The 25,296-nt window shown below is 47.3% G+C and overlaps 1 protein-coding gene across 1 annotated transcript; it reads left to right on the top strand.

The window, feature by feature from the left end:
- Positions 1-551: 551 nt before the first annotated feature.
- On the top strand, positions 552-24,369 carry SIAH2 (siah E3 ubiquitin protein ligase 2). Its single transcript, XM_053390278.1, has 2 exons — positions 552-1,588; positions 23,786-24,369. The coding sequence occupies exons 1-2, from the start codon at positions 1,166-1,168 to the stop codon at positions 24,341-24,343; spliced, it is 981 nt and encodes a 326-aa protein (XP_053246253.1). The 5' UTR covers positions 552-1,165; the 3' UTR covers positions 24,344-24,369.
- The last annotated feature ends 927 nt before the right edge of the window (positions 24,370-25,296 follow it).

Genomic DNA, 25,296 nt, shown 5'->3' with positions numbered 1-25,296 from the left:
GACTGCTACTAATGTCTGTGCTGTGGAAGAGACAGCCAAGTCCCCAACTGCTGGGTAAGATCAATAGAAACAGCAGGTCCAGTGCAGCGATCCTATGTGCATATTATCTTGAAAGTAAATGCCATTGTGTCCAGTGGGGATCCTGAACGGATCCGTGCGCTCCTTATCACAACATTTTCTTTGGAAAGCCTCCTTCAGAACACAAGAATAATTGCCCTGCTGGTCAGGCCGGCGGCCCACATAATCCAGCGAGGTTTCCCAGCAACTGGTATTCAGAAGCATTGCTTCCTCCACCTTCTTGGAGGTACAACACAGCGATAGGTTCTCTCCAAAGAGAAGCAGCGCGGTCTGTTGTGGACCTATTATTGGCTCGGGCGAAGAAGTGAGTTCCATGCCCAGCAGATGGCGGGCCGGAGCGCCTATCCTGGCTCTGGTACGCCATTGAACAATAGAGTGAAGAAGCTTCCATGTGCGCGCGTGCCCATCTCCACTCCCCCTTTTTTCTCTCGCCTTCAGCGGCCGCTGTTTTTTTTAATTTTAATTTTAGGGGGGGGGTGCCTCCGCGAGAATCTCCAGGAGCAGATTGTGGCGGGGAAAAGGAGAGAGAGGGCACCGATTTCCTCCTTCTTTCTTCGCTCCCGCCCATTCTCTCTCTCTCTCTTTCTATCTATCTATCTCTCCCCCCCCCTCACCTCCGAAGTCTCCGCCTTGCCATCAGCAAAGACCAAGGGCATGCTCAGTAGGAGCCAGCATCGGCTTCGGGAGCAGGCTGCGACTCTACACCACCCCCTGCCTCTCTTTCTTGCGTCAGATTAATGTTCCGGGGAGGGACGGCGTGCGTGGGGGGGGCGGTTTGAGAAGGAACCACGCGCGCTTTGCCCGGGGGAGGAGCGGAAGGGCCGCCGGGGGCGGAGGAGCGGCTTAGAACGCTGAGCTGGCCCGGTGGAACGTCGGGGCTTCTCTTTTGGAACGCTCGCACACACTTTGGAACGCTCGCGCTCTCCCGCGGCGCGGAGGCGAGGCCCGGCCGGGCTCTCCGAGGAGTAGCAGCAGCAGCTCCAGGGAAACGGGCGCTGTTGTTTTGAGTCTCGCTGGCGGGGGCCTGCGGGGTTTCGGTGAGCGAATCAGCTCGGTGCCCGCCGTTCGATGGTTTGTCCCGACCGAGATGAGCCGCCCGTCCTCCGCCGGACCCAGCGCTAGCAAACCCTGCGGCAAGCAGCAGCACACCCCGTCGCCGGCTGCTGCCCCTGCCGCCGCCGCCAACGCCGCCGTCGCCACCATCTCCGCCGCCGGGGCCGGTTCCTCCGCGGTCTCCGCCGCGGCCGCTGTGATCTCGAGCCCTGGAGGAGGCGAAGGCAGCGGCGGGCCGGTCTCGCCTCAGCACCACGAGCTGACCTCGCTTTTCGAGTGCCCGGTTTGCTTCGACTATGTGCTGCCCCCGATCCTGCAGTGCCAGGCCGGGCACCTGGTGTGCAACCAATGCCGGCAGAAGCTGAGCTGCTGCCCCACGTGCCGGGGATCCTTGACCCCCAGCATCAGGAACCTGGCCATGGAAAAAGTGGCCTCGGCCGTCCTCTTCCCTTGCAAGGTAAGGAAGGGCAGCAACCGGCACAGCCGCCGGAAAGGTGGGCGGGGAGAGGGGGCTGGGTCGAGGGAAGCAGCGGGGCTCAGCGCCTGCCCTTGAGGTTGTGGTGGTCCAGGTGTTATTTTAAAAGCTAGCTCTCTGAAATTCTCCATACCCTACTGGGAAGTATTGGGGTGTACCCCGTGAGAACACCCCGCCTCCCACTAACTCACTCCTCATGAGAAACAAATACGAAGTGCCCTTTTTTTCTGGAGAGCTGATTTTCAGAGACTGTTTTCATTTTAATGTAAGATGCACCTGCGTCTGTAATTCTGCCTCCCCCACCTTTAAGTCCAAACCACTATTCCAAGCAGCCTTTAGACACAGCCCCTTTACTCTTCAACCTACAGAAGTGTACACATCCACAACAGTAAAAAGTGTCGATGGTCCTCTCAAGAATGCAGATCTTTGCTCTGTTGTTATTTGTTCTTGTGCATTGTTGTCAGGAGACTAGGGCCAGAGAGCTCCTGGCTTTTGCACCTGACCTGTGCCAGGGCTGTACCCAAGCCAGTCTTTCTCAGTTTTGCTCCCTAATATCTTGCAATATGGAGTATTATCCTACTTTAGTTGTAAGGATCCCTGGTATAAATGTATGTGAAGAGCTTGGAGCACTTGAAAGAACACACAGAGTTTAAAATCTCTCATTATTATTATTATTATTATTATTATTATTATTATTGGCTCATGTCATAGTTATACCTCATCCCTGCTTACACTTGACAGCGTATGCTATGTTACACTGGAGAGTTAATGTATAATTCAAAAATAGTGGCCACTGAGGAGTGGAGATCTAAGGGAGCATAAAAGTTTGGAAATGATTTGGAAACTCTTTAGCAGTACTGTACCTGGATTAGTAAAACAGGAGGTGTTTTTTAAAGGGGAGGCTAGAGATGGATAGCTCAGTCAGTCAATAGATTCTTGACTCCATGTAGGGAGCCTTGCCAAGTGTCTCGGTTAATTGAAACACATTGGTGCTAATGCACTCCCTGTTAGTCTGCGCTGTGCGCTAAGGGAATTGGGGCATTGGTCTAAACACAGCAGAGATGTGTGCAAAGGCCTATGAAATGTGGTACCTTTCCCCCCTCCTCCTTTCACACTTCTGACTCAACCTTAAAGGCAGAACTTGACAGAGCGAGAGACAAGTTGGGTTCTGGTGTGTTAGTTGGCAGGGATACGTGCAGGGGAGAAGGGGCAGGCCAGGGGGATGTGGGGAGGGGTGATTCCCCCCATCAACAAGTTTTTCCACCTTTTTTATCCTGCATGATAAGGTTGCAGGCAGCTGGGGAATGGAAGTGTGTGCAAAGGAGAATTGGTTGGGTGCAGAAAGGTGTACACACCTGATTCTCCTTTACAATCCAACTTCGCACGTTACCTCTGCAGAGACATTTCCTCCCCCCCCCCCGACATACTTTTGCTGATGAAACGTGTTTGCATCCTCTAAAATATTGAGCCGGGAGCTCAGGAACTTCCCATATTGGTATGTCCAAAGCCACAGAGCTCCTCTGCATCCAGTCAGAGGCTGGGGGTTCTGTTGATGACGTCTTTTGCTGTTTTGGAAGGGGGCAGGACTGGAGCTTAAGGGCACCTGCAACCTATACTGGGACGGTGCTGATCCTTGTGCTTTGTGCTTATTATTAGCAAAAATGGTTGCAGCATATCCCTATCCTCCAAGAGGAATGTTCCTGTTCAGTATGCGATAACCCCGTTTCACTCCTAAACCGTCAGCCCTTGACCACCCAAGTTCACGCTTGGAATGAGTCTAGCTAATTGCTAGTCCATATGGACTTAGAAAAATGAGCGTGGGTTGCACAAAGAAGGAACAGCATCGACATCCCACCTCTGGTGGTGGTACCATTTACAACCTTTTTCTTTTAAATGCTCCCACCCCTTTTTCTCAATCAGTGCGAGTTTTTAGGGGGGGAGAGGCTGTTTGGAAGCACGCTAACTAAGATAAAAACCAAGGTGGCAGCTGGCACGAGAGAAGAGCTGTTTCCACCCAAGCTTTCTATCAGTGCCAATCTTTAGGCCCTTGTCTCCCTTAAACTAGATATACCGGTGTCGGTTTCACTCCCAAGGCGCAGGTTTAGGCTGATCAATATGCACTCTAAACCATTCTAAAATGACATTGACACAGATCTTAAGGTCGTGTTGATGAAAGGCAAGGCTGGAAGCGACCATGTCGCCCGCGTTAACAGTCTCAATCGGAAGGGCTCCAGTTGCAAAAGCAAAAATTAAACTTGCGGCATTGTTGCTGCATTGAACCACTGATACTGTCATAGAGAGTTGGAAGGGATCCCAAGGGTCATCTAGTCCAACCCCTTGCAATGCAGAAATCTCAACTAAAGCATCCATGACAGATGGCCATCCAATCACTGCTTAAAAGCCTGCAAGGAAGGAGAGGGGAATCGGTTCCACTATAATTCATAATAATAATAATAATAATAATAATAATAATAATAATAATAATAATAATTTATTATTTGTACCCCGCCCATCTGGCTGGGTTTCCCTAGCCACTCTGGGCGGCTTCCAACAAAGATTAAAAATACACTAAAATGTCACATATTAAAAACTTCCCTGAACAGGGCTGCCTTCAAATGTCTTCTGAATGTCAGGTAGTTGTTTATCTCTTTGACATCTGATGGGAGGGCGTTCCACAGGGCGGGCGCCACTACCGAGAAGGCCCTCTGCCTGGTTCCCTGTAACTTGGCCTCTCACAGTGAGGGAACCGCCAGAAGGCCCTCGGAGCTGGACCTCAGTGTCCGGGCAGAACGATGGGGGAGGAGACGCTCCTTCAGATATACTGGACCGAGGCCGTTTAGGGCTTTAAAGGTCAGCACCAACACTTTGATGCCCATGCTAGCATTTAAAAACCTAAACAACTTAGGCCCCAAATATGTGGAAGGTTGCATCCTGCCCTGCAGATCATCCTGAGTGTTGAGATCAGCAGAGGGTGGCCCTCTGGGTAGTTCCACCTTCCTCAGAAGTTCAGTGCGTTGGGGATGGCCCAGAAGAGGGCATTCTTTGTGGTAGCCCCCAAATTCCCTCTCCTCAGATGTATGCCTGGCTTTTGGTAAGCGCTGAAGATGCACTTCTATACGCTGGTCTCTGAAATGTACGCTGTGCTCAGAAATGTACTGGGAGCCAATGTAGGTCTTTCAAGACCGGTGTTATATGGTCTCGGTGGCCGCTCCCAGTCACCAGTCTAGCTGCCGCGTTCTGGATTAGTTGTAGTTTCCGGGTCACCTTCAAAGGTAGCCCCAGGGGTTTGTTTTTTTTAGGGGAAGGGGGTGTTTAGGGAAGACAACTCCTTTCTTACACTGTTTTGGGAATGGTGCTGCATAGATGGAGATTAATTGATGATTTACTAAATGACCAAAAAATTGTGGAAAAAACAAAAAAGGCTTTGACTGATTACAGTGGTACCTCGGGTTAAGTACTTAATTCGTTCCGGAGGTTTGTTCTTAACCTGAAACTGTTCTTAACCTGAAGCACCACTTTAGCTAATGGGGCCTCCTGCCGCCGCCGCACAATTTCTGTTCTCATCCTGAAGCAAAGTTCTTAACCTGAGGTATTACTTCTGGGTTAGCGGAGTCTGTAACCTGAAGCGTATGTAACCCGAGGTACCACTGTATTTTGAAATAAACAGTCATGGACAGACAAAATTACAGGTGGTCTGAGACGCAAGTAAGGCGGTAATGAGGGGAGTCTTTATACAACAAAACTCATATAAAAGGAAACTGAAAGAGAAAAAGAAAAGGGAGATTTTAGATGAGATTACAGAAAAGAAGAAACAATTGTCAAACAAAGCCAATAAAGAGGCAGTGAAACAGGCAATCAAAACTTTACAAACTCAATACTCAATGATAGTTAATGAGGAAATCAGCTGGAAAATAAAGAGAGTAAAAAAAAATATATTTTGAGCATGCAAACAAGCCAGGGAAATTCCTAGCTTGGCAGTTAAGAAAAAGTAACAGAGGAACTCCATAAATAAAATTAGTCTAAATGGAAAGATCACAGATAAGTTGAAAGAAATAAGGGAATGGTGCTGCAAAAGAGCACCTAGTTCTTAGATTTGAGGGACGCCGTCATAGAGTGTGCACCAGGTCCAGTCCTGGGATTTCAGGTAGCAGCAGGGCTGGGATAAAACCCACCCTGGAGACTTGCCACCAGTCAGGAGAAGTCCGTCCTGGACAAAGAGGGGCCAAATGGTCTGACAGAGTAGCTGACAGCGTGGCCTGAACATCGCAGGATGCCAACTTGATACCAAGTCAGACCGTTGGTTCATTAGTTTGACACATCGGCCTTCCTCATTGTGGAGCGCTCCAGGTGTTGTACTACAAACATTCGTCCCTGAATGTTTGTTATCCTGACTGGGGCTGATGGGAGTTGTAATCGGAAGCATCGTGGGGGGATACATCTTGTGGGAGGCTGGTGACAGTGTTGAGCTCGGTGTAACAAGGATGGGAGTTGGGGTAAAGCAATGCGGAGGTTGGTACATATAAAGTTGTGTCCTATTGAGTTAGGCTGGTCTGCACTGTGTGGCTGTGGCATTCCAGTTTCCGACAGGGGACTTACACTCACCCTATCCAGAAATGGCAGATATCTTGAACCTCAGATTTTTCCCACATTAAGCATGTCCTCTGCCACTGAATTTGGGGGCTTCCTCATTAGTGTGTGACCTACCAAGCCAAACATCCCATCGGGCATCTGGTGTGACCTGCCAAGTGTCCCAACAACTCTGCTGCTTTGCAGTAACAGGCCAGCGGCAAAATCCGGACGTTTATTGCATTCCTGTTGGACCACCGTTCATGTCTTGTAGGCTACGTTTGGTTTAGCAGATCACAAGTTGCTCAGAACAAGAGTTTTGAATTTAGATTCTACACAGAGAAACAAATGGTAATCGCGAAACTGTAGTTGAAGACCAGTATTAGATTAAAACATGTTGGCTTCCCTGTGGAAGTCACTAAAACCTGCATGTTTGAAATGTGCTTTCTTCAGAATCAACATATTGCATGGAGAATCTCCACATCATCGTAAGCCACCTATGTGCTATGTGTCTGCAATGAAGCCATGCTATATACATAATGATTCCCAAATATTACATAGATAGGATGTAAAATTCCCAGAAAGTTTGAAAGGGAAAAACTTCTTTTTTTGCGGGTAGGGGAATGGAAATGAAAACCTTTGCAGTACTTATTTTCTTTTCTAACCCAAACCTTTTACAGCTTTGGCAGCATTAAATGCATAGTTCATAATATAGTTAGCATGTAAAATTTGTGTGTTCTTGAAATTTGCAGAGCAATGCTATGTGTTTACATGGAAGTGAGACCTGCTCTGTTTAGAAAGGTTTACTGCCTGGTAAGCACACATATAAATGCTGTCTCAAAACTAGAATTGCCCTAGTTTGGGTAGGAGAGTGCATATGTCACAGTTGTTTCAAGGGGCAAGCGGAAAGATTGACCACAAAAGTGGGGTCAGCTCGTAAGGGCAGCAGGTGCATGAATCCTTCTTTTCTTTTTTCATTTCCAAAACTTAGACCAAAGGTCACCAGAAGAGGATCCGTTGTAGCAGTAGAAAGGTATGCAGTACATAGTGGAACCTGGACATCTGGGAGTTAGAGCCTGGAGCTATAGTCCTGTGCCCACTTACCTAGGAGTAAGCCCCATAGGACACAACAGGACTTACTTCTGAGTCAAAATGCATAGGGCTGCGCTGAAAGTTAGGTGTCATACAGGGTCGATTGTCATAACCTGAGGACACTTCATACATTGTGTAGTTGATTTGCGCACCCTACAAATGCAGCACTGTGAGACATCCTAGAGTACATATTTTGTTTTATCTATATTTTGTTGAAGGGAGCAATCCAAGCCCACGGTCCACCAGGGGTGAGGAGAGTTGGGAATAGCAGGTCTCAGGCTGAGCCTGGGTTCAGTTGGAACTGAGTCTCACATCCTGGCTCAGCTGAAGATATGCCATAAAAAAGGGGGGGGGGAAATAGAATAAAAATCAAAGCACTATGGTCCTCCATCCTACCTTATCTTGGGGCTCAGTCATAGCCGTCTGAGCTGAGGCTGGGTTAAGTCCTGAAAAGGGGCCATTCTAGAGGTTTGGGGGTAGTTTCGGGGCAGGGGAGACTTACTCCTGTTCCAAACATGACCTAGCAACCCATCAGAAGTTAACACTGGCCAAAAGGGTGGCGCAAGTCAAACTGTTTTAAAGGCTTGTTTTCCCTCTGCCAGGCTCTGGCCAGCTCAACTGGCAGCAGAGGCAGCATTAGGGTAGCATGATGGTGCCACACTGCAGGAAGCACCACAATAATTATGCAGAACCGAGCACTAGAGGCAGGTGGGGTGTTTGTGTCAGATTTTAGCATCGCACAGGGTGCTGCTGAAATTTTGGAGCCCAAAATCAAAGATTGGAACAGGGGTAAGTTACACCAGCATAATTTACCCCAGCATGCATTATTCCGGCTTCCTTTATTTCGGATCACTCTGCTTTTCCATCAGTGGTTTCAGGATGGTTTTAAAACACTAAATAAGTAAAACAATGGCACGTGCATACAAAGCAAGCAGCGGACAAGAGCGTGCTTGAAGTCAGAGAGTAAGACAGTAAAAATGTTCTTAAATGTCTGACTTAATGAAGAAGTGTTTGTGTGATGCCTTTAGCGACAGTGAGGTTGGCAAGGTATTTCATAGGTGCCAAAAAAGGTTTGTCCTTCGCTTCGCACCAGAACAGCCTTGGTTGCCCCGAGTGACGACCTCTATCCGTGAAGAGATGAGAGAAGTACAGCCTTGTTGGTTATGCTTTCATTGGCTTTTGAGAACGTTGACCGTGAAGTTCTTCTGCAGTGACCCAGGGAGGTGGTAGTTGAAGGTATTATGTTTCAGTGGTTGCACTGCTATCGGCAAGGTTGCTTCCAGAAAGCAGTACAAGGAGATTGTTGCTCAGCAACGTGGCTGTGGGGGTCCCAGAAAAGGTCTGTTCTGTCCCCTGTGCTGTTTGCCATCTATCTGAAATTCATGGGATCTTGGGATTCGGAGCATGGTGCCATCTGAGTCAGGAGAAACTCTGAAGGTGTTGGACCGGTGTCTAGAGGCAGTGAAGGGCTGGGTGGGAGCTAATAAACTCAGGATGAATTCTGATAAGATGTAAGTACTGTGGGTGGGTGGGGGGAAGGTGGTTCCCATGTCTGGGAATTATGTGTAGAACCTGTTTTGGGAGGGGTTCCACTCCCTCTGAAGGAACAAGTTCATAGTCTGGGTGTACTCCTGGATTCCAGCCTCAAATGGCTTCTGTGGCTGGAAGTGTTTATGTCCAACTTCAGCGAATTCACTAGCTATGGCCATTCCTAGATTGGGATAGCCTGGTCTCAGTTGTCCATGCCCCCATCACCTTCTGCCTAGATTGCTGTCATGCGCTGTATGTGGGGCTGTGTGGAAATTGTCAGACTGTACAGCAGGTTAAATGGAAGTGATAAGAAAGAAAGAAATAGAATAAAAATCAAGGCACTAAAGTCATGTCAACATCGTCCAGGTCTAGCAAGTCAACAACCTTCAAATAGAAAAAGAGTATCTTAGCACATGACTAGTCAGTGGCCTGACCTTTCTAGCCAGTTGCTGTTAAAGGTCAACAGAAGTAGATTTAATGCAGGCTTTTCCTGTTCTAGGAGAATTACCATGGAAACGATAGGTGACCGGGAAGTATTGTAATGTGGGTTGTCATCTGATGACGAAATTGTGTTTAATCATCTAGTCTGGAGATGGGCAGTTTCAGGACTTTAGGCCAATGTGGCCCTCCAGGCTTTTATGGGTTCTCTGTCTGGCCCTTGGGGGCCTTCACAGGCCACACACACACCCCGAGCCGCCCCAGCCCTGCTCTGCATCCTCCTTTGCCTGCCAGGAATGTGCCATTGAACTCTGAGAATGCCTTTTGTCTGAATGGAGGACTGAGATGTTAGGTATTCCCATGAGGGCAAAGGCACAGCACTTTGCAAGACCCAGTGGCCTGTGGGCCAGATTGCCCATGACTGGTCTGCACTGCAGGACTTTAGACACAGATAGACAGCACGGGTGGCGCTGTGGGTTAAACCACAGAGCCTAGGGCTTGCCAATCGGAATGTTGGCGGTTCGAATCCCCGCAACGGGGTGAGCTCCCATTGCTCGGTTCGAGCTCCTGCAGTTCGAAAGCACGTCAAAGTGCAAGTAGATAAATAGGTACCGTTCTGGTGGGAAGGTAAACGACGTTTCTGGGCGCTGCTCTGGTTCGCCAGAAGCTGCTTAGTCATGCTGGCCACATGACCCGGAAGCTGTATGCCGGCTCCCTTGGCCAATAAAGCGAGATGAGTGCCGCAACCCCAGAGTCGATCACAATTGGACCTAATGGTCAAGGGTCCCTTTACCTTTACCTAGACAATGCTACATAGAGATGCTGTCTGGAAAGGACACGTTCTCTCACTGAGCTGTGCTCCATATGCACCAGAAACATTAGGAAATGGAGCATCTAGGTATACAGTTTCAGATCCATAGGAAGCTGCTTATACCAGGTCTGGCTGTTTGTCCTTGTGGGCTGGCTGGCATTGTCTACTCGTGACTGGCAGTAGCTGTCCAAGGTAGCAGTTGGGGATCCTTCCTGATCTTCTTAACAGACAGTGATAGGTACCAAACCTGGGACAGTTATCATGTATAGCATGTGCAATGTCACTCAGCTGTGGTTCCTCCCCACTTTTTCAGCACGACAGTGGCTTTTTGAGAGAGTCAAAGCTGGCATGGGATAGACGCTTCCTTCCTTGCATTTTACACTCTTACCGAGATCACTGCCATCTGCTGGAAGGTTTGCAAAAAATAATAATAAACAAATGCTTTGGTTTTTTGCATCTTTCGCAAAACCTGTTTGGCCAGAGATGGCAGTGGGAGGAAATAAACAAGAACATTCGTAGTGGTGTCTTCATTGTTGCCACCTTCAGCTGTCTGAGTGTATTGTCTGCCTCCAGCCTACCTGAGCACAAGGACAGGGTATGGGCCCATCTCTGTTTAGTATAGTAATTAGGATTTAGCATGCTATGGGCGGCACCCATCTTCAAGATAAGCATCCTCTCTTACCCCATCTCCTGCCTGGGCCAGCTCTATAGAAGTGCCGTCCCAAGAATCAACACCACCACAAAGGTTGCGGGAATAAACTTTAAAACAATTAAAGATACCAATCAATTGATTTTCAGGATGCTTCCTTAATTGTGTTTGAACTCTACTGTAAGGGTTGCCTTTGCAATTTAATTGTCATTGCTCCTATGATAGGGGAATATTATCATCTGTGATTATGGGGAGGCTTTGCTAATCCAAAACAAGCAACCGCAGGTTTGTTTGGCAGCTGGAAGGGGAAATTGCTTAATGGATTTCTCTTTCCCCCACCCTTCCAACATGTAAACAAATGGGCACAGTCCATTTCCCACTGAAATCGATGGCAAAGCTGCTATTGATTTTAATGGGCTGTACAGTAGTGTCTTGGTTTTGTTCCAAGAATGGGTGGCATGAGTGATAGCTAGGGTGAGAGGGAGGAATAGAGGGCATGAAAAAGAAAAGTTTTCCAATGACAGTTCAAGTGTTACTCAGAAGTAAGCCCTGGTGACTTCAGTGGGGCTTACTCCCAGGTAGAGTGGGTTAGGGTGGCAGCCTAAGTAACTTCGTGGAAGTGCAAAACTAACCTGCTTGACCAGGGGTCGGCAACCTAAGGCCCGGGGGCCGGATCCAGCCCAATCGCCTTCTTAATCAGCAAGTTTTTACATGAGTAGAATGTGTCCTTTTAAATGCATCTCCGGGTTATTTGTGGGGCCTGCCTAGTGTTTTTACATGAGTAGAATGTGTGCTTTTATTTAAAACGCGGTGCATAGGAATTTGTTCTCTCCCCCCCCCCAAAAAAAATATAGTCCAGCCCCCCACATGGTCTGAGGGATGGTGGACCGGCCCATGGCTAAAAAAGGTTGCTGACCCCTATGCTTGACTAATCCTCTTTTCACACAAACAGTGCCTTTGCTGGATTATGTCTCTCCCCCCCCCCCCAGTGTCTAAGATTTCTGCAGAGTTGCTTGCACAGTGCTGAGAAGAGGGCAGTTATTAGATTATTCATTCATCGAAGATCTGTGTTAGCGACTGGATTGGCCAGAATTGTTACCCACCCTGTTCCTCTGACCTAGAGGAATGTGCAGAATTGGTATAGCCAGTGTTATTTGACTTCTGGCTAAGTTAGGGGAGGAATTGGCCGCTTTGCTTTCTCTCCCATGCTTTTCAGTTTGTCCCACTCCTCACCTTTTCCGCTCCTGCTACAGTGGTACCTCTACTTACGGACACGTTCTATTCCGGGGTGCCGTTCGCACCACGAAAAGTCCGTAAGTAGTGTGCCGCTTCTGCACATGTGCCTGACGCAATAGAGCGCTCCTGCGCAAAGCGCATAGAATGCTTCTGTGCACGCAGCAAAACCCGGAAATATACACTTCCAGGTTTGCCACATTTGCAACCCGAAAATCCACAACATGAACCTAATGCAACTAGAGGTATGACTGTACTTGGGCAAGAGTGACAGTTTCCATGTTGACAGAGAGTATGGAACAGAAGGCTTTGATTATCCTCTCTCCAAATTCCTTCATATTGTGGCAAAACACTGACGTCTGATACTTAGTGGTATTGTCTGTAAAATGGGTATATTATTGCTCTTCACGAGTGTGATAGTGTCTCATACTAAGCTTCCTGATAGTTGGTCGTTATTAACATTTCTCTGTAATCTCCAAATTCTGCTTTTGGAGAATAGGAAGGGAAGGGGAAAGATGTTAACTTTTCCTAAGAACTGGTTCAAAGGTGACTGGCCTGGGGACAACTACTCAATGTATTAGGCAGCTTTAGATATTTAGAGAAGACATTTGCATGGTTTATGGCAAGTAGACATTTACTAGCGTGTGGCTGTTGTCTTGTTAGGAGCTGAGGTCATGAGAGACCTGATGGTGGCCAATTCTTTATATAGCAGAAATGCACATGCTGTATGTGCTTTTAATCCTAGTCACTAGAAGCCTCGCTTCATTAATTTTTTCCCTTTCCTTTCTCCAAGCATACTATTTTACTTTGTTGGTCTCAGTGATGCAAAGCTAGTTCACCTTTTGTTCCTCTCAAAATAATATCAAAATGAATCAATAGCTTGCTGCTTCCCTGCCTCTGACTAGCCATTGTCTGACTGCATTAATAGATGTTTGCGCCTGTTTTATAATGATCAAATAAGACTTAAAAGGTATGTTAAGAGGCAGGATCATGGTTTGTTTTCTAGAATCGCTGATGACAAATATGATGGGGAGGGACGGGAACCAGTTCTATTTTTAGTTCTTTGATTGATTTTAATGAATGAGTTGGGAACAAGCCTGGGGCTGTTAATTACAAGGCTGGGGTTTGGGTTCTTTAGAATGGAGTTTGCTAGGTAAGATTTGGAGCGAGACCCCGGATTGCAGCAGACCATGTTGGTAAGGAATTGCACTGCTTTTGCATGAATCAGGTGGTGTTGCTTAAGAGCAGCAGAGAATACAAATGAAATAGTAAGGTAAAGGTACCCCTGACCATTAGGTCCAGTCATGGCCGACTCTGGGGTTGCGGCGCTCATCTCGCTTTATTGGCTGAGGGAGCCGGCGTACAGCTTCTGGGTCATGTGGCCAGCATGACTAAGCCGCTTCTGGCGAACCAGGGCAGTGCATGGAAACGCCATTTACCTTCCCGCCAGAGCGGTACCTATTTATCTACTTGCACTTTGACGTGCTTTCAAAGTGCTAGGTTGGCAGGAGCAGGGACTGAGCAATGGGAGCTCACACCATCACGGGGATTTGAACCGCCGACCTTCTGATCGGCAAGTCCTAGGCTCTGTGGTTTAACCCACAGTGCCAGTAGTCGGCACTGATTGTCCCAGCTAGAGCTGGGCGATATCAGCTTTTCAACATTGCGGTGTGTTGCCAGCCAAACATCACAGTTTGGTGATGTACCATGACGTTGAAAAAGCAAGCTGCATTGGCCTCTGCCCGCAAGGCACCTGGTGAAACTTCCCCAGCTCTCACCTCAGGAACTGAGGCCGTTGCACCCAGGCACTCGCTGGGCTAGGACAACGCAGCTTGTTTGGCTCCCCCTCCCCAGCTGAGACAGCCCCAGCACTTCCCCTGCTCACATTCAAGCAGGCAGAACATCGCTGCTGGCTGTGGGAGCGCCAACCACGCTCCCCTCAGCTGAGCAGTTTCACGGAGCCCACTGCCGGCTTGCAGGGGCCAGTACCGGGCTGGGGGCTCCTTTAACTGCTCAACTGAGGTAAGGGCAGCTGCGTACAGTGGTACCCCGGGTTACATATGCTTCAGGTTACATACGCTTTAGGTTACCGACTCCGCTAACCCAGAAATAGTTCCCCGGGTTAAGAACTTTGCTTCAGAATGAGAACAGAAATCGCACGGCAGCAGCAGTGGGAGGCCCCATAAGCTAAAGTGGTACCTCAGGTTAAGAACAGTTTCAGGTTAAGAACGGACCTCCAGAACGAATTAAGTACATAACCAGAGGTACCACTGTACTCAGTCGAGCAGTGTAAAGATGCAGAAGGAGGAACAAGCTGCACAGTGGTACCTCGGGTTACATACGCTTCAGGTTACAGGTGCTTCAGGTTACAGACTCCGCTAACCCAGAAACAGTGCTTCAGGTTAAGAACTTTGCTGCAGGATGAGAACAGAAATCGTGCTCCGGCGGCACGGCAGCAACAGGAGGCCCCATTAGCTAAAGTGGTGCTTCAGGTTAAGAACAGTTTCAGGTTAAGAACGGACCTTCAGAACGAATTAAGTTCTTAACCCGAAGTACCACCTACCACTGTATTGGCGCCCAAGTTGTTCTCCCTCTGCATCGTATGAGGGCAGAGTGCGATGGTGGTTCACTCAGGGATATGTCGCTGGTGAGACTGCCACCGCTCCCGAGTCCCTCTGCTAACAGTGCCGGTGGAGGAAGGCACTCTAGCGGATGCTGCTAGCAGAGGGGCCCGGGAGCCGTGACAGGTTCACCAGTGATATACCGCTGAGTGAAGCTGACACTGTGGTCTGCTCCTCATACATATATCGCCCAGGCCTAGTCCCAGCATGTGCTGACTGCAATGGCTCCTGGAAAACCAAAGTGACTCATTCTTCGTCTTCATTTGGGGTTGGGGGGGTTTGTTGTTACTCCTTTTGTGTACTTGGCTTGGAGGGCGGATGCCGCCACCTTGCAGTGTCTGGTGTCAGGCTAGGACTGAGGAGACCCGGGTTCAGGTCCCACGAAGCCCACTGCGCGACCTTGAGCCAGTCACCATTTCTCTCCCTAACCTACCTTACAGGGAGGGTTGTTGTGACGACAAAATGTGGGAGAATTTACGCTAGCAAAAAACACCTCAGAGGAAAAATGGGATTGCAATCAAACCAACTTTTTTCTTTCCCCCCACAATCCATATAAATTATATTTGCCTATATATCTAGACTTCTGCTTTAGTTCAGATTTGCTCACCTGATTTTGGGTGATGATCTTCATAGTTCAGTGGGCAGAGTCTTTATAAAGCTACAGTTGTTGTTGTTGTTAAAATTTGCATACCATCCTATACCCATAGATCTCAGAGTGGTTCACTACATAAAATCACAGTATAAAAAACGGAAAATACATAATAAAAACAACCCAATAATTCCCTTTCAGAACACATTTTTAAAGGGCATTGATGTCAATCAGCCAAAGAGATATTTATTATTTACAGTTCTACACTAATAAATATTGTTTATTAGTATTTACAGTTGTGTCCCTGCACAACTCTGAAGCGCACTGGCTCTTTTATCCTAATCTGCCACACAATGTGGGTGCCTCTTAGGAACAAGACTGGAATATAGTGTAGCAGATCATAGTGGAAATACCTGAATTTCCACTGTTCAAGCAAACGCAGCTGTCATCTATCTACACCTGGCCTTCATGCGAGAGAATTGCATGGAGCACCCGTGTCATAGATGACGTTATCAGCAAGGTGGAGGGAGGAGCAGAGAGTGCTCTGCAAAACCCAAGACTCTTGTTGATGGTAAATGAGTGTTCAGATTGGACTACAGACATTCCCATTGTCCAGGTGTAACCTGAATACTTACTCCCCTTATACATATGGAAGCTGCAGTTAGGTATGGAGGCATCAGCTCATGTCATCTTTACGTGTTCGTTTCGTTTCCATATTAATGGGCATATTTATTTTAAAAAAATTTGGGAAAAAGTACTTAGGAGGTGGTTTGGGGGCTGCCTATTAATATATACTGAAATTTTTTGTGTATAAGACTAGGGGGTTTTTAACCAAAAAAAATAGGTTTACAATTGGGGCTCATCTTATACACAGTTAGTGCTGAGGGATGTTTTCTTAATTTGGAGTCTCCCAAAATAGGGGGCGTCTTATACATTGGGGGGGGCGTCTTATAGATGGTAAAATACGGTATTTTTATATTGTTTTACAGGTAATAACTACTCCGAACAGCTGGAAACTTTGCTGCTGGCATTCAAAATGTGGCTGGATAAGCCTGAGAGTGTTGGGATGGGATGAAACAACATTCCTCCTAGGAATATTGTATATAGGAAAACAAGATTGCTGACCCCCCCCCCAATAGCATCTTCACAGAGATATTGTGAAGGATGTGTTGCAACCACCTTTTTCTGTATAGTCTTCATGGCGCATTTCTGGCCCTGTTTTGAATGCGCATAGCACCCACTGCAGCCGCCACCAGGCTTTTTAACTGCTTGAAAAAGATACAGTGGTCACAGCCTTCCTGTGCCTATGCTATTCCATTTCAGCATTGGCTGCAATTGATTTTGGTCTTCCTTTTTATTGTTGGCCACTGCTTCTTCCTGATGCTGCCTTTGATCTGACATTTGCCCATCTACTTCTTATCACTTCCTCTGCGGCTGGAGTTTACCATGTGGCTTGAATACTGTATCTTAGGTTAGCCAGTTTAGTGCTCTCCCATAATTCCTGGCCATTGGCCAAGCTGGGTAAGGCTGATGGGAGTTAGGAGTCCAAGAATATATGGAGGGTACCCATTGCACTTGCGGCCCCAGTCTATGACTCCTCCATTGGATCTTTGCTTAGAATTTTGATGGCTGTGCAGGACCTTCTCCTTAGTTCTGATTCTGAACTTGCCACTGACTCTTGAGTCCTGATACTCTTCCCCCTCCTCTTCGATCTTTTCTGTTCTTCATCCACTCGGTCTCGTAGCGGCTTGGGCATGCCCAGATCTGCTGGTTATTGCTATTGTTCGCCAGGTGCAGATTGTTCCAATCTATTGTTAGCTTTAACTGAAAATTCTCTTCAGTGAGAGGGGGAACTACCTAGAAGATTATGAATGGCTGGGACTTGTTTCTTTGGTGTGTGTTTTTTCCTCCTTTCCTTTTTTTTAAATAACTTACTTTTAAACTGCAATGCAAAATACAAAACCACAGTATTGTAACACGGTGTAAGGCGGCAAAAGCAGAAACTTAGAAAAGCCTAGCAGCGATCGTGCTTAATTTCCCACCAACCAAAATGAAGCATCTTAAAAATTAAAATCAGATTGCATTGCTCAGAGAAACCCTTTTAATAATTTCAATCTAAACATTTATGTGATGTTATGTGATGTATCTGCTCCGAAAATAGTGTTTCTTTTTTCTTTTTAAGGAAATGGTGCCTTTGCTTGATTGCAAATTCCAGTCCTCCAAACACAATTTGGACGATCAGGCTTACACACTTCCCCATTATTTCTCACAAATGCAGATTCACTCATCCATTTCCGGACGTGTTCTCGATCAGCTTTCCTGAACCTGGTTCCTTCCAGATGTTCTGGACTGCAGCTCCTTTCAGCCCTGTGAAGGGCAGCAGGTTGGGGAAGACTGTTCTAAACATACTTTGCCTTCAGTTCCAAATTCATGCAAACTTTGGTTAGTGCTGACCAGGAGTTAACTACAAACTATAGTTTGCAGTCCGTCTTCAAAGCAGCTCCCTCTTAACCTTACTAGGTAAAGGTAAAGGACCCCTGACAGTTAAGTCCAGTCGCGAACGACTCTGGGGTTGCAGCGCTCATCTCGCTTTACTGCCTGAGGGAGCCGACGTTTGTCCACAGACAGTTTTTCCGGGTCATGTGGCCAATATGACTAAGCCGCTTCTGGCGAAACCAGAGCGGCGCACAGAAACACCGTTGGCAGGAGCTGGGACCGAGCAACGGGAGCTCACCCTGTTGTAGGGATTCAAACCGCCGACCTTCCGATCAGCAAGCCCTAGGCTCAGTGGTTTAGACCACAGCGCCACCCGCATCCCTTAACCTTAATAGACTTGCTCAAAAAGCGTATATACATGTGCTCACTTTGCACGGTTCTGCTTCCAGCAGTTCAGTTTTCCTCTGGTTTCCGATATTTCACCAGCCATTTTTGCTGACACTTAGTAAGCGTCTGGCCCTTTGTAGCTGTGATGGGAACCTGGAAATTCTCTTTGGTTGAAATGCTCACGGTAACTGGATTCTGCAAATGGAAAATCTTTGCTTGCAGGGTGCAGTCCTGCTGTGTGCTCAGACCTAAGTGAGTTAACTGCCGAAGACAACTTCTGCATTTTAGAACCGATAGCAAAACCGTAGTGTAAGGGAACAGTATTTCACAAATGCAAAACTAATAATATAAGCAAGCAATTAGCTATGTGCCCAGCTCAGCATCTGCTGACCTATACAGCTGCTGAGACTGCAGTTAACGGTGATTGCCGGGGGTGGCGCGGCACGCCTTACAATGCATCTTGGAGGGAAACTTGGAATAATTGAAAAGAGCCAAGTTGGTGAAATAGATCATAGATGTTAACAGGATCTAAAACTTTCTACCTTCAGCTTTGGGGGGCTTCGGAGCTAGTTTCGGTAACAAGGTTTTTGTATCTAGCTGCCAGCAGGCCAGGGATTCATGTGAAATGCAAGGTCCTGTCTTGTACTTATTACCCCCCCTTGGCATTTTCCAGTGAGATCTGGGCTAGGTCAAGCCATTTGCCCACCTCCAAACAATTTTGCCTTGCAATCCGAGAGCTGCACCCCAGAATAGTTAGCAGTATCTGGGGGTGGGGGGTGTTTATGCCCCAGTGTCCTCAGTGACACTGACGGTGATTAAGGGTCCTCACTTATGCCCCTAAAACACGGTATCTCTAAATGTGGACTCCTGCGTTGCTTGTGCAAATAGGCCAGTTGTGGGTGATATAATCACAATCTTCCCACTCTTTTCTCTTCTCTGCCCAGAAAAAAAACACTGGTAATGTTTACATGTTATGTTATAGTAAAGGTAAATGGACCCCTGACCATTAGGCCCAGTCGTGACCGACTCTGGGGTTGCGGCGCTCATCTCGTTTTATTGGCCGAGGGAGCTGGCGGACAGCTTCCGGGTCATGTGGCCAGCATGACTAAGCCGCTTCTGGCGAACCAGAACAGCGCACAGAAACGCCGTTTACCTTCCCACCGGAGCAGTACCTATTTATCTACTTGCACTTTGACGTGTTTTCGAACTGCTAGGTTGGCAGGAGCAGGGACTGAGCGACGCGAGCTCAAGCCGTCGCGGTCATTCGAACCGGCGACCTTCTGATCAGCAAGTCCTAGGCTCTGTGGTTTAACCCACAGCGCCACCCGCATCCCTTTATGTTATGTTATAAGGTAGCTCAAAGTAAAGTTTCAACTGCACAGCTTTTTAGAGATGTGTTGTGGACGTACCCAAAAGAAATGAGAGACTTCCACAATAAAACTTTGGCTGTTATGCATATTTTAGAGGCAGCCAGGCATAAATGGGGCAAGAATGAACATGTCCCTGGGTACCATAGAACTAATGTGCTGGATTCACGGTTTCTGCTGCTCGAGTGATTCCCACCTCTGTGTAAGAGGCTTGGCACCATTTCAAATGCTGCTTGCTTTGCTGTCTGGCTGTGGCAGATGCAAGAATGTGCAGAAATTTTCCCCGCCCCCAGAAATGTAAATGTGCCCTCAGAGGCAACTCTTGTCCATGTCCCAAGCACACGGACCTGTTCATTTCTGCTTCGTATTGCTCCCGTCCTCCTCCCCCCCCAAGTTATATGGAGATGCTGTGATTCTCTTCTCTCATCACCCCGACACCAGTGTCTCCCAAGAAAACCACAGCCCACAAACTCTTAATGGGCTCCTTGGTTTGTTTGGTCTCTAACCTAAAAGGTCTTTTCTCCTGGGCTGAGCTGTCTAGACATCTTTATCTAGATCAAGCCTTCTATGCAGATGAGTCACGTCACAATCACTGCCACAATTACCCACTGCAATAATGAATTGATAAAGGGTGTGACATCAAAGCAGGTCGTTTCAGTTGTGTATTATTAGCAATAGCACATTGCTGCAATACAGAAGGTTCCTGTCTGTGATACCATCTGGCGGGCCAGGCAGGCTGCTGCAGTTTGCTGTGCTTTCATTTTTGCACATATATCGTATGTGATACCCGCCAGGTTCTCTACAGCATGTGCCTCCTTCTCTCTGCAGGGGGACTTTACAGTTTGTGCTTCCAAAGCTCAGTGACCAGGCTGTAAAAGAATCTCTTAAAACTGTTGATAAATGGGGTAGGATAAGATTTGTAATCTAGGCTGTGTGTGTGTCTTGGGCCAAAAGAATTGTATTCCACGGAAATTGAAACGTTATGCCCACAACACATTATTCACAAGTGGATATTCTTAAAACACTTAATTTGCATCGTTTGGATTTTCCCCTGTCACTTTACCATTTAGAAATAATGAAACGAGGGCGGAGGGGAAATCTATAAAAGAGCTGGGTGAGAGAGAGAATGGGTTGAAAGCGTCTGGAGGTGGGAAAGCCTGTTTCTCATCTGTCATCTAAATGCTAAATAATTTTTTCCATTGCAACCACGAGGTCTAGAAACTTGAAAAGTTGTCTGTCTTGGCAATGATAATTTGGCCCCATAGGAGTTCCCCCGAAAGAATTCCCCAAGTCTCATGGTTCACACAAGTCTTCTTCTGCCGTGCTTTTAACCTTTTGTACCTTGTGTAATGGGACGCGGCTGGCGCTGTGGGTTAAACCACAGAGCCTAGGACTTGCCGATCAGAAGGTCGGCGGTTCGAATCCCTGCGATGGGGTGAGCTCCTGTTGTTCGGTCCCTGCTCCTGCCAACCTAGCAGTTCGAAAGCACGTCAAAGTGCAAGTAGATAAATAGGTACCACTCTGGAGGGAAGGTAAACGGCGTTTCTGTGCGCTGCTCTGATTCACCAGAAGCGGCTTAGTCATGCTGGCCACATGACCCGGAAGCTGTATGCCGGCTCCCTTGGCCAATAAAGCGAGATGAGCGCCACAACCCCAGAGTCAGCCATGACTGGATCTAATGGTCAGGGGTCCCTTTACCTTTTACCTTGTGTAATATTTTTATACATTAACAAGCTTGCCACAACTTCTTATGGGTCTGTGCGTGCCTTTGAAGCTGTTGGGTTTGGGGGATTTTCTGTGCAGCGAGCAAACACTACACAAGAGCTGAGTGGCATGTTTTCACCTACTGGCCGGTCCTTTCTGTGCTTTGCCATGGAGTTTGTTCCAAACTGAGATGTAGCATGTTGTACACGCAGGCGTGGACATCTCAGGAAATTGTCAAGAAGCAAATTAATAATAGTAATAATGCCTCTCACCTTTTTGTTAACATAGGTTAGTGTTGAGCTTTGTAATATTATCCTTAGCAGCATCAGCAAAGCTAATGTGATTTTCATATATGGCACAGTTTCTAATGCTGTTTAGCTGACAAAGCTCAGTGGGAAATGCTGGGGTGCAATTATGGTGCATCTGAATGTGAGATGGAATGAGAACTACTAGGTTAGAAAGAACTGGACATAATAAAACATGGTATATGAATGACAACAACAACAATACTGAGTTTATCTCAGGTGCTCAAACCACTGCATACAAACACACACAGAGTCATCTTTACAGCAACCCTGCAGGATAGGTCAGCATTATTATCCCCATATTGAAGGTGGATGCCTAGGTAAGAAAACTGACTTCCTTCAAATTCAGAATTAAATACAGTTAACACAGATTAGTCACAAGAATAGGCTGGGCCCTGAAAACACACATCTCAACTGTCAGAGACCAGCGTATAGAAGTGCATCTTCAGCGCTTACCAAAAGCCAGGCATACATCTGAGGAGAGGGAATTTGGGGGCTACCACAAAGAATGCCCTCTTCTGGGCCATCCCCAACGCACTGAACTTCTGAGGAAGGTGGAACTACCCAGAGGGCCACCCTCTGCTGATCTCAACACTCAGGATGATCTGCAGGGCAGGATGCAACCTTCCACATATTTGGGGCCTAAGTTGTTTAGGTTTTTAAATGCTAGCATGGGCATCAAAGTGTTGGTGTTGACCTTTAAAGCCCTAAACGGCCTCGGTCCAGTATACCTGAAGGAGTGTCTCCACCCCCATCGTTCAGCCTGGACACTGAGGTCCAGCGCCGAGCGCCTTCTGGCGATTCCCTTACTGCGAGAAGCAAAGCTACAGGGAACCAGGCAGAGGGCCTTCTCGGTAGTGGCGCCTGCCCTGTGGAACGCACTCCCATCAGATGTCAAAGAGATAAACCTGACATTTAGAAGACATCTGAAGGCAGCTCTGTTTAGGGAAATTTTTAATGTGTGACATTTTAATGCATTTTTAATCTTTGTTGGAAGCCGCCCAGAGTGGCTGGGGAATCCCAGCCAGATGAGCGGGGTACAAATAAATTGTTGTTGTTGTCATAAATTGGGCCTGGAAGCGGGTTGGTGGCCAATCCTGGGAACTGTAGTTTGTTAAGGATGTGGAGAGTTGTTAGGATGCCTCTAATCCCCTCGCAGAGCTACAATTCCCAGAGTTTTATGGGAAGAGAGATTGATGGTTAAACCACTCTGGGCATTATAGCTCTGCGAGGGGAATGGGGGTCACCTGACAACTCTCAGACCAGCAAGTTCAGTAACAGACACCATCACTGACCTTTCCTTAATATATCTATATCCGAGGGTGATTTATGTATTATGCCATTCAGCAAGTGAGGCTTTAAAATCTGAATTTAGGCCAAATGTGGTTTTTATTTTTGAAAAGTTGACTATTGGGTGCTGTGCGCTGGACCTTGTGAAACATTTCAGAGTAGTTGTTAAAAATTAATTGCGCTCTGCGGTGCTTGTGTGAGGTTGATGGCTGCGACGGGAGTCACCGGAGGAGCTAAATTTTTGCCAGTTGCTTTCGCCTGAGAAATCGGTCGAGTCTGTTGCTCTGTTAAACGTTTGCCATAAAAACAAATGGAGTCTTTAAACTGCCACTTACTTTGAATTAAAAACGGTTGTAACACCCACCGATATTGCAACCTTCGTTAGCAAGCGGTCTCCGCTCATGAATTAAAATCCTAAAGTCATTCATGGCACGAGGCTCATGCCCCCCCAAACCAGCAAACCTTGTGTGGCGTTCCCTTTCTCTGTCGCATGCCACAGATTGGTTTCAAAGCGCATACATTGGAGACAGAAGGCCACAAGTCGAACCTCTAGCACATCCAGTGAAAAAGGATCAGAGGGCAGGTGGTGGGGAAACTCAAAAGGTCAGAAGAAAGCAATGCGGTTGAAATAATAATTCACAGCCTCACCTTTGTTACAAGTCTTCAACATGGCATCCAGAAATAATAATAATAATAATAATAATAATAATAATAATAATAATTTATACCCCGCCCATCTCGCTGAGTTTCCCCAGCCACTCTGGGCGGCTCCCAATTGAGTGTTAAAATCAATACAGCATTAAATATTAAAAACTTCCCTAAACAAGGCTGCCTTCAGATGTCTTTTAAAGATAAGATAGCTGCTTATTTCCTTCACATCTGAAGGGAGGGCGTTCCACAGGGCAGGCGCCACTACCGAGAAGACCCTCTGTCTGGTTCCCTGTAATCTTGGCATTTGGTGGAGGGTAGCCATGGTTTAGACCAGCTATTACATTCAAAAAACGTAAATGTTTGGTTTGTGCATTATAAGGCATGCTCTAGTTTCAGGGTATTTCAGTCCATTCGATTTCATCCCTGAAAACCAAAATCAAGCAGCAAGCCGCCGATTCTGCTTTATAGCCGTGCTTCCCACCCTTGATTTTATTTTTTGTCTCCTTCCAGTACGCCACGACAGGCTGCTCCCTGACACTCCACCATACAGAAAAACCGGAGCATGAAGACATTTGCGAATACCGTCCTTACTCCTGCCCATGCCCCGGCGCCTCGTGCAAGTGGCAGGGCTCGCTGGAAGCCGTCATGTCGCACCTCATGCACGCCCACAAGAGCATCACCACCCTACAAGGGGAGGACATCGTCTTCCTCGCCACAGACATTAACTTGCCGGGGGCTGTGGACTGGGTGATGATGCAGTCCTGCTTTGGCCACCACTTCATGCTGGTTCTGGAGAAGCAGGAGAAGTACGAGGGCCACCAGCAGTTCTTCGCCATCGTCCTGCTCATCGGCACCCGCAAACAGGCAGAGAACTTTGCGTACAGACTCGAACTGAACGGCAACCGGCGGAGGCTGACTTGGGAGGCGACCCCGCGCTCCATCCACGACGGGGTGGCGGCGGCCATTATGAACTGCGACTGCCTTGTTTTCGACACTGCCATAGCACACCTTTTTGCAGACAATGGGAACCTCGGGATCAATGTGACTATTTCTACGTGTTGTCCATGATATTTCTATGTAATTATTGAGACCATGTTGTTGTCTTTCGTTTCACTGACTGTTTTTATTTTTATTTTTATGGTGTTCCACTGTAGCCCTCTTCAGGTGTTCCCTCACACCCTATTAACAATCGCATGAGGGGAGAACAGGGCCCCAGCCCCCTGACACACACGTACCCTGGTCATCGCGGCACCACCATCCACATGTTCATGCCAGGGAGGCAACTCCACATGCGCAGGCTCCCCGATGATGTGGGACCTGTGTAATTGTTAATCGTGTGAGCGGGGGATGCCCGAAGGGGACTTTAGGGTTCTTTCTTAACCGGCCGTTTTCTACCCTCATTCTCTCCTTCACTGCCGCCGCCACCTGTCTGTACCGCAGAGTTTTTAAAGCATAGTTAACAGGGCAGTTAAGATGATTTTATCCTGTTAATCTGAAAGGAAGGGAGGAGATTTGTTTATTAAAGAAACAGCATTATTTAAGGTTTTAAAAGGTGAAGGCAAATCCCTTTTCTTGACAAGCAAAACCTTTTTTAAACATAATGGAATCGGAAGAGAAGCAGCGGAATGGACTTAAAGAGGCAGTTTGCACATGCAGAATGTGGGAGGTGGGCTCCTTAGGTGTTTGAGTGCATTGTGCTCCTTCAGACGGCAAGAAGGGCACTTAAAAACAAGAACCCTTATACCTTCCTGTTCTAGCACAGCATCTCCCTGTTATAGTAGTGTTCTCATTTGCCAGGACTTTTTAACATCTGAGTGTGGGACCTTTTAGAAACGCGGTTTATCACCTGCAACCTGAAATGTTACTAGCTTGTTCTGCTGCATTTGTGTGTGTAGCCGCACAAATCTGCTTCTCTTGATGATCTCAGTGATTGGCCTTCTAAAAGAACAAAAGAGAGAGAAATTGGAGTACGGTAGTATCACTTTTTAGCGATGCAGGAAGTTGCTGAAGCCTTGGTGGTA

Source organism: Podarcis raffonei, chromosome 5 (genome assembly GCF_027172205.1).
Source record: "Podarcis raffonei isolate rPodRaf1 chromosome 5, rPodRaf1.pri, whole genome shotgun sequence".
Classification (NCBI taxonomy): domain Eukaryota; kingdom Metazoa; phylum Chordata; class Lepidosauria; order Squamata; family Lacertidae; genus Podarcis; species Podarcis raffonei.
Note: the sequence above shows the minus strand (reverse complement) of the source record. Positions and strands in the feature narration are given on the sequence as shown.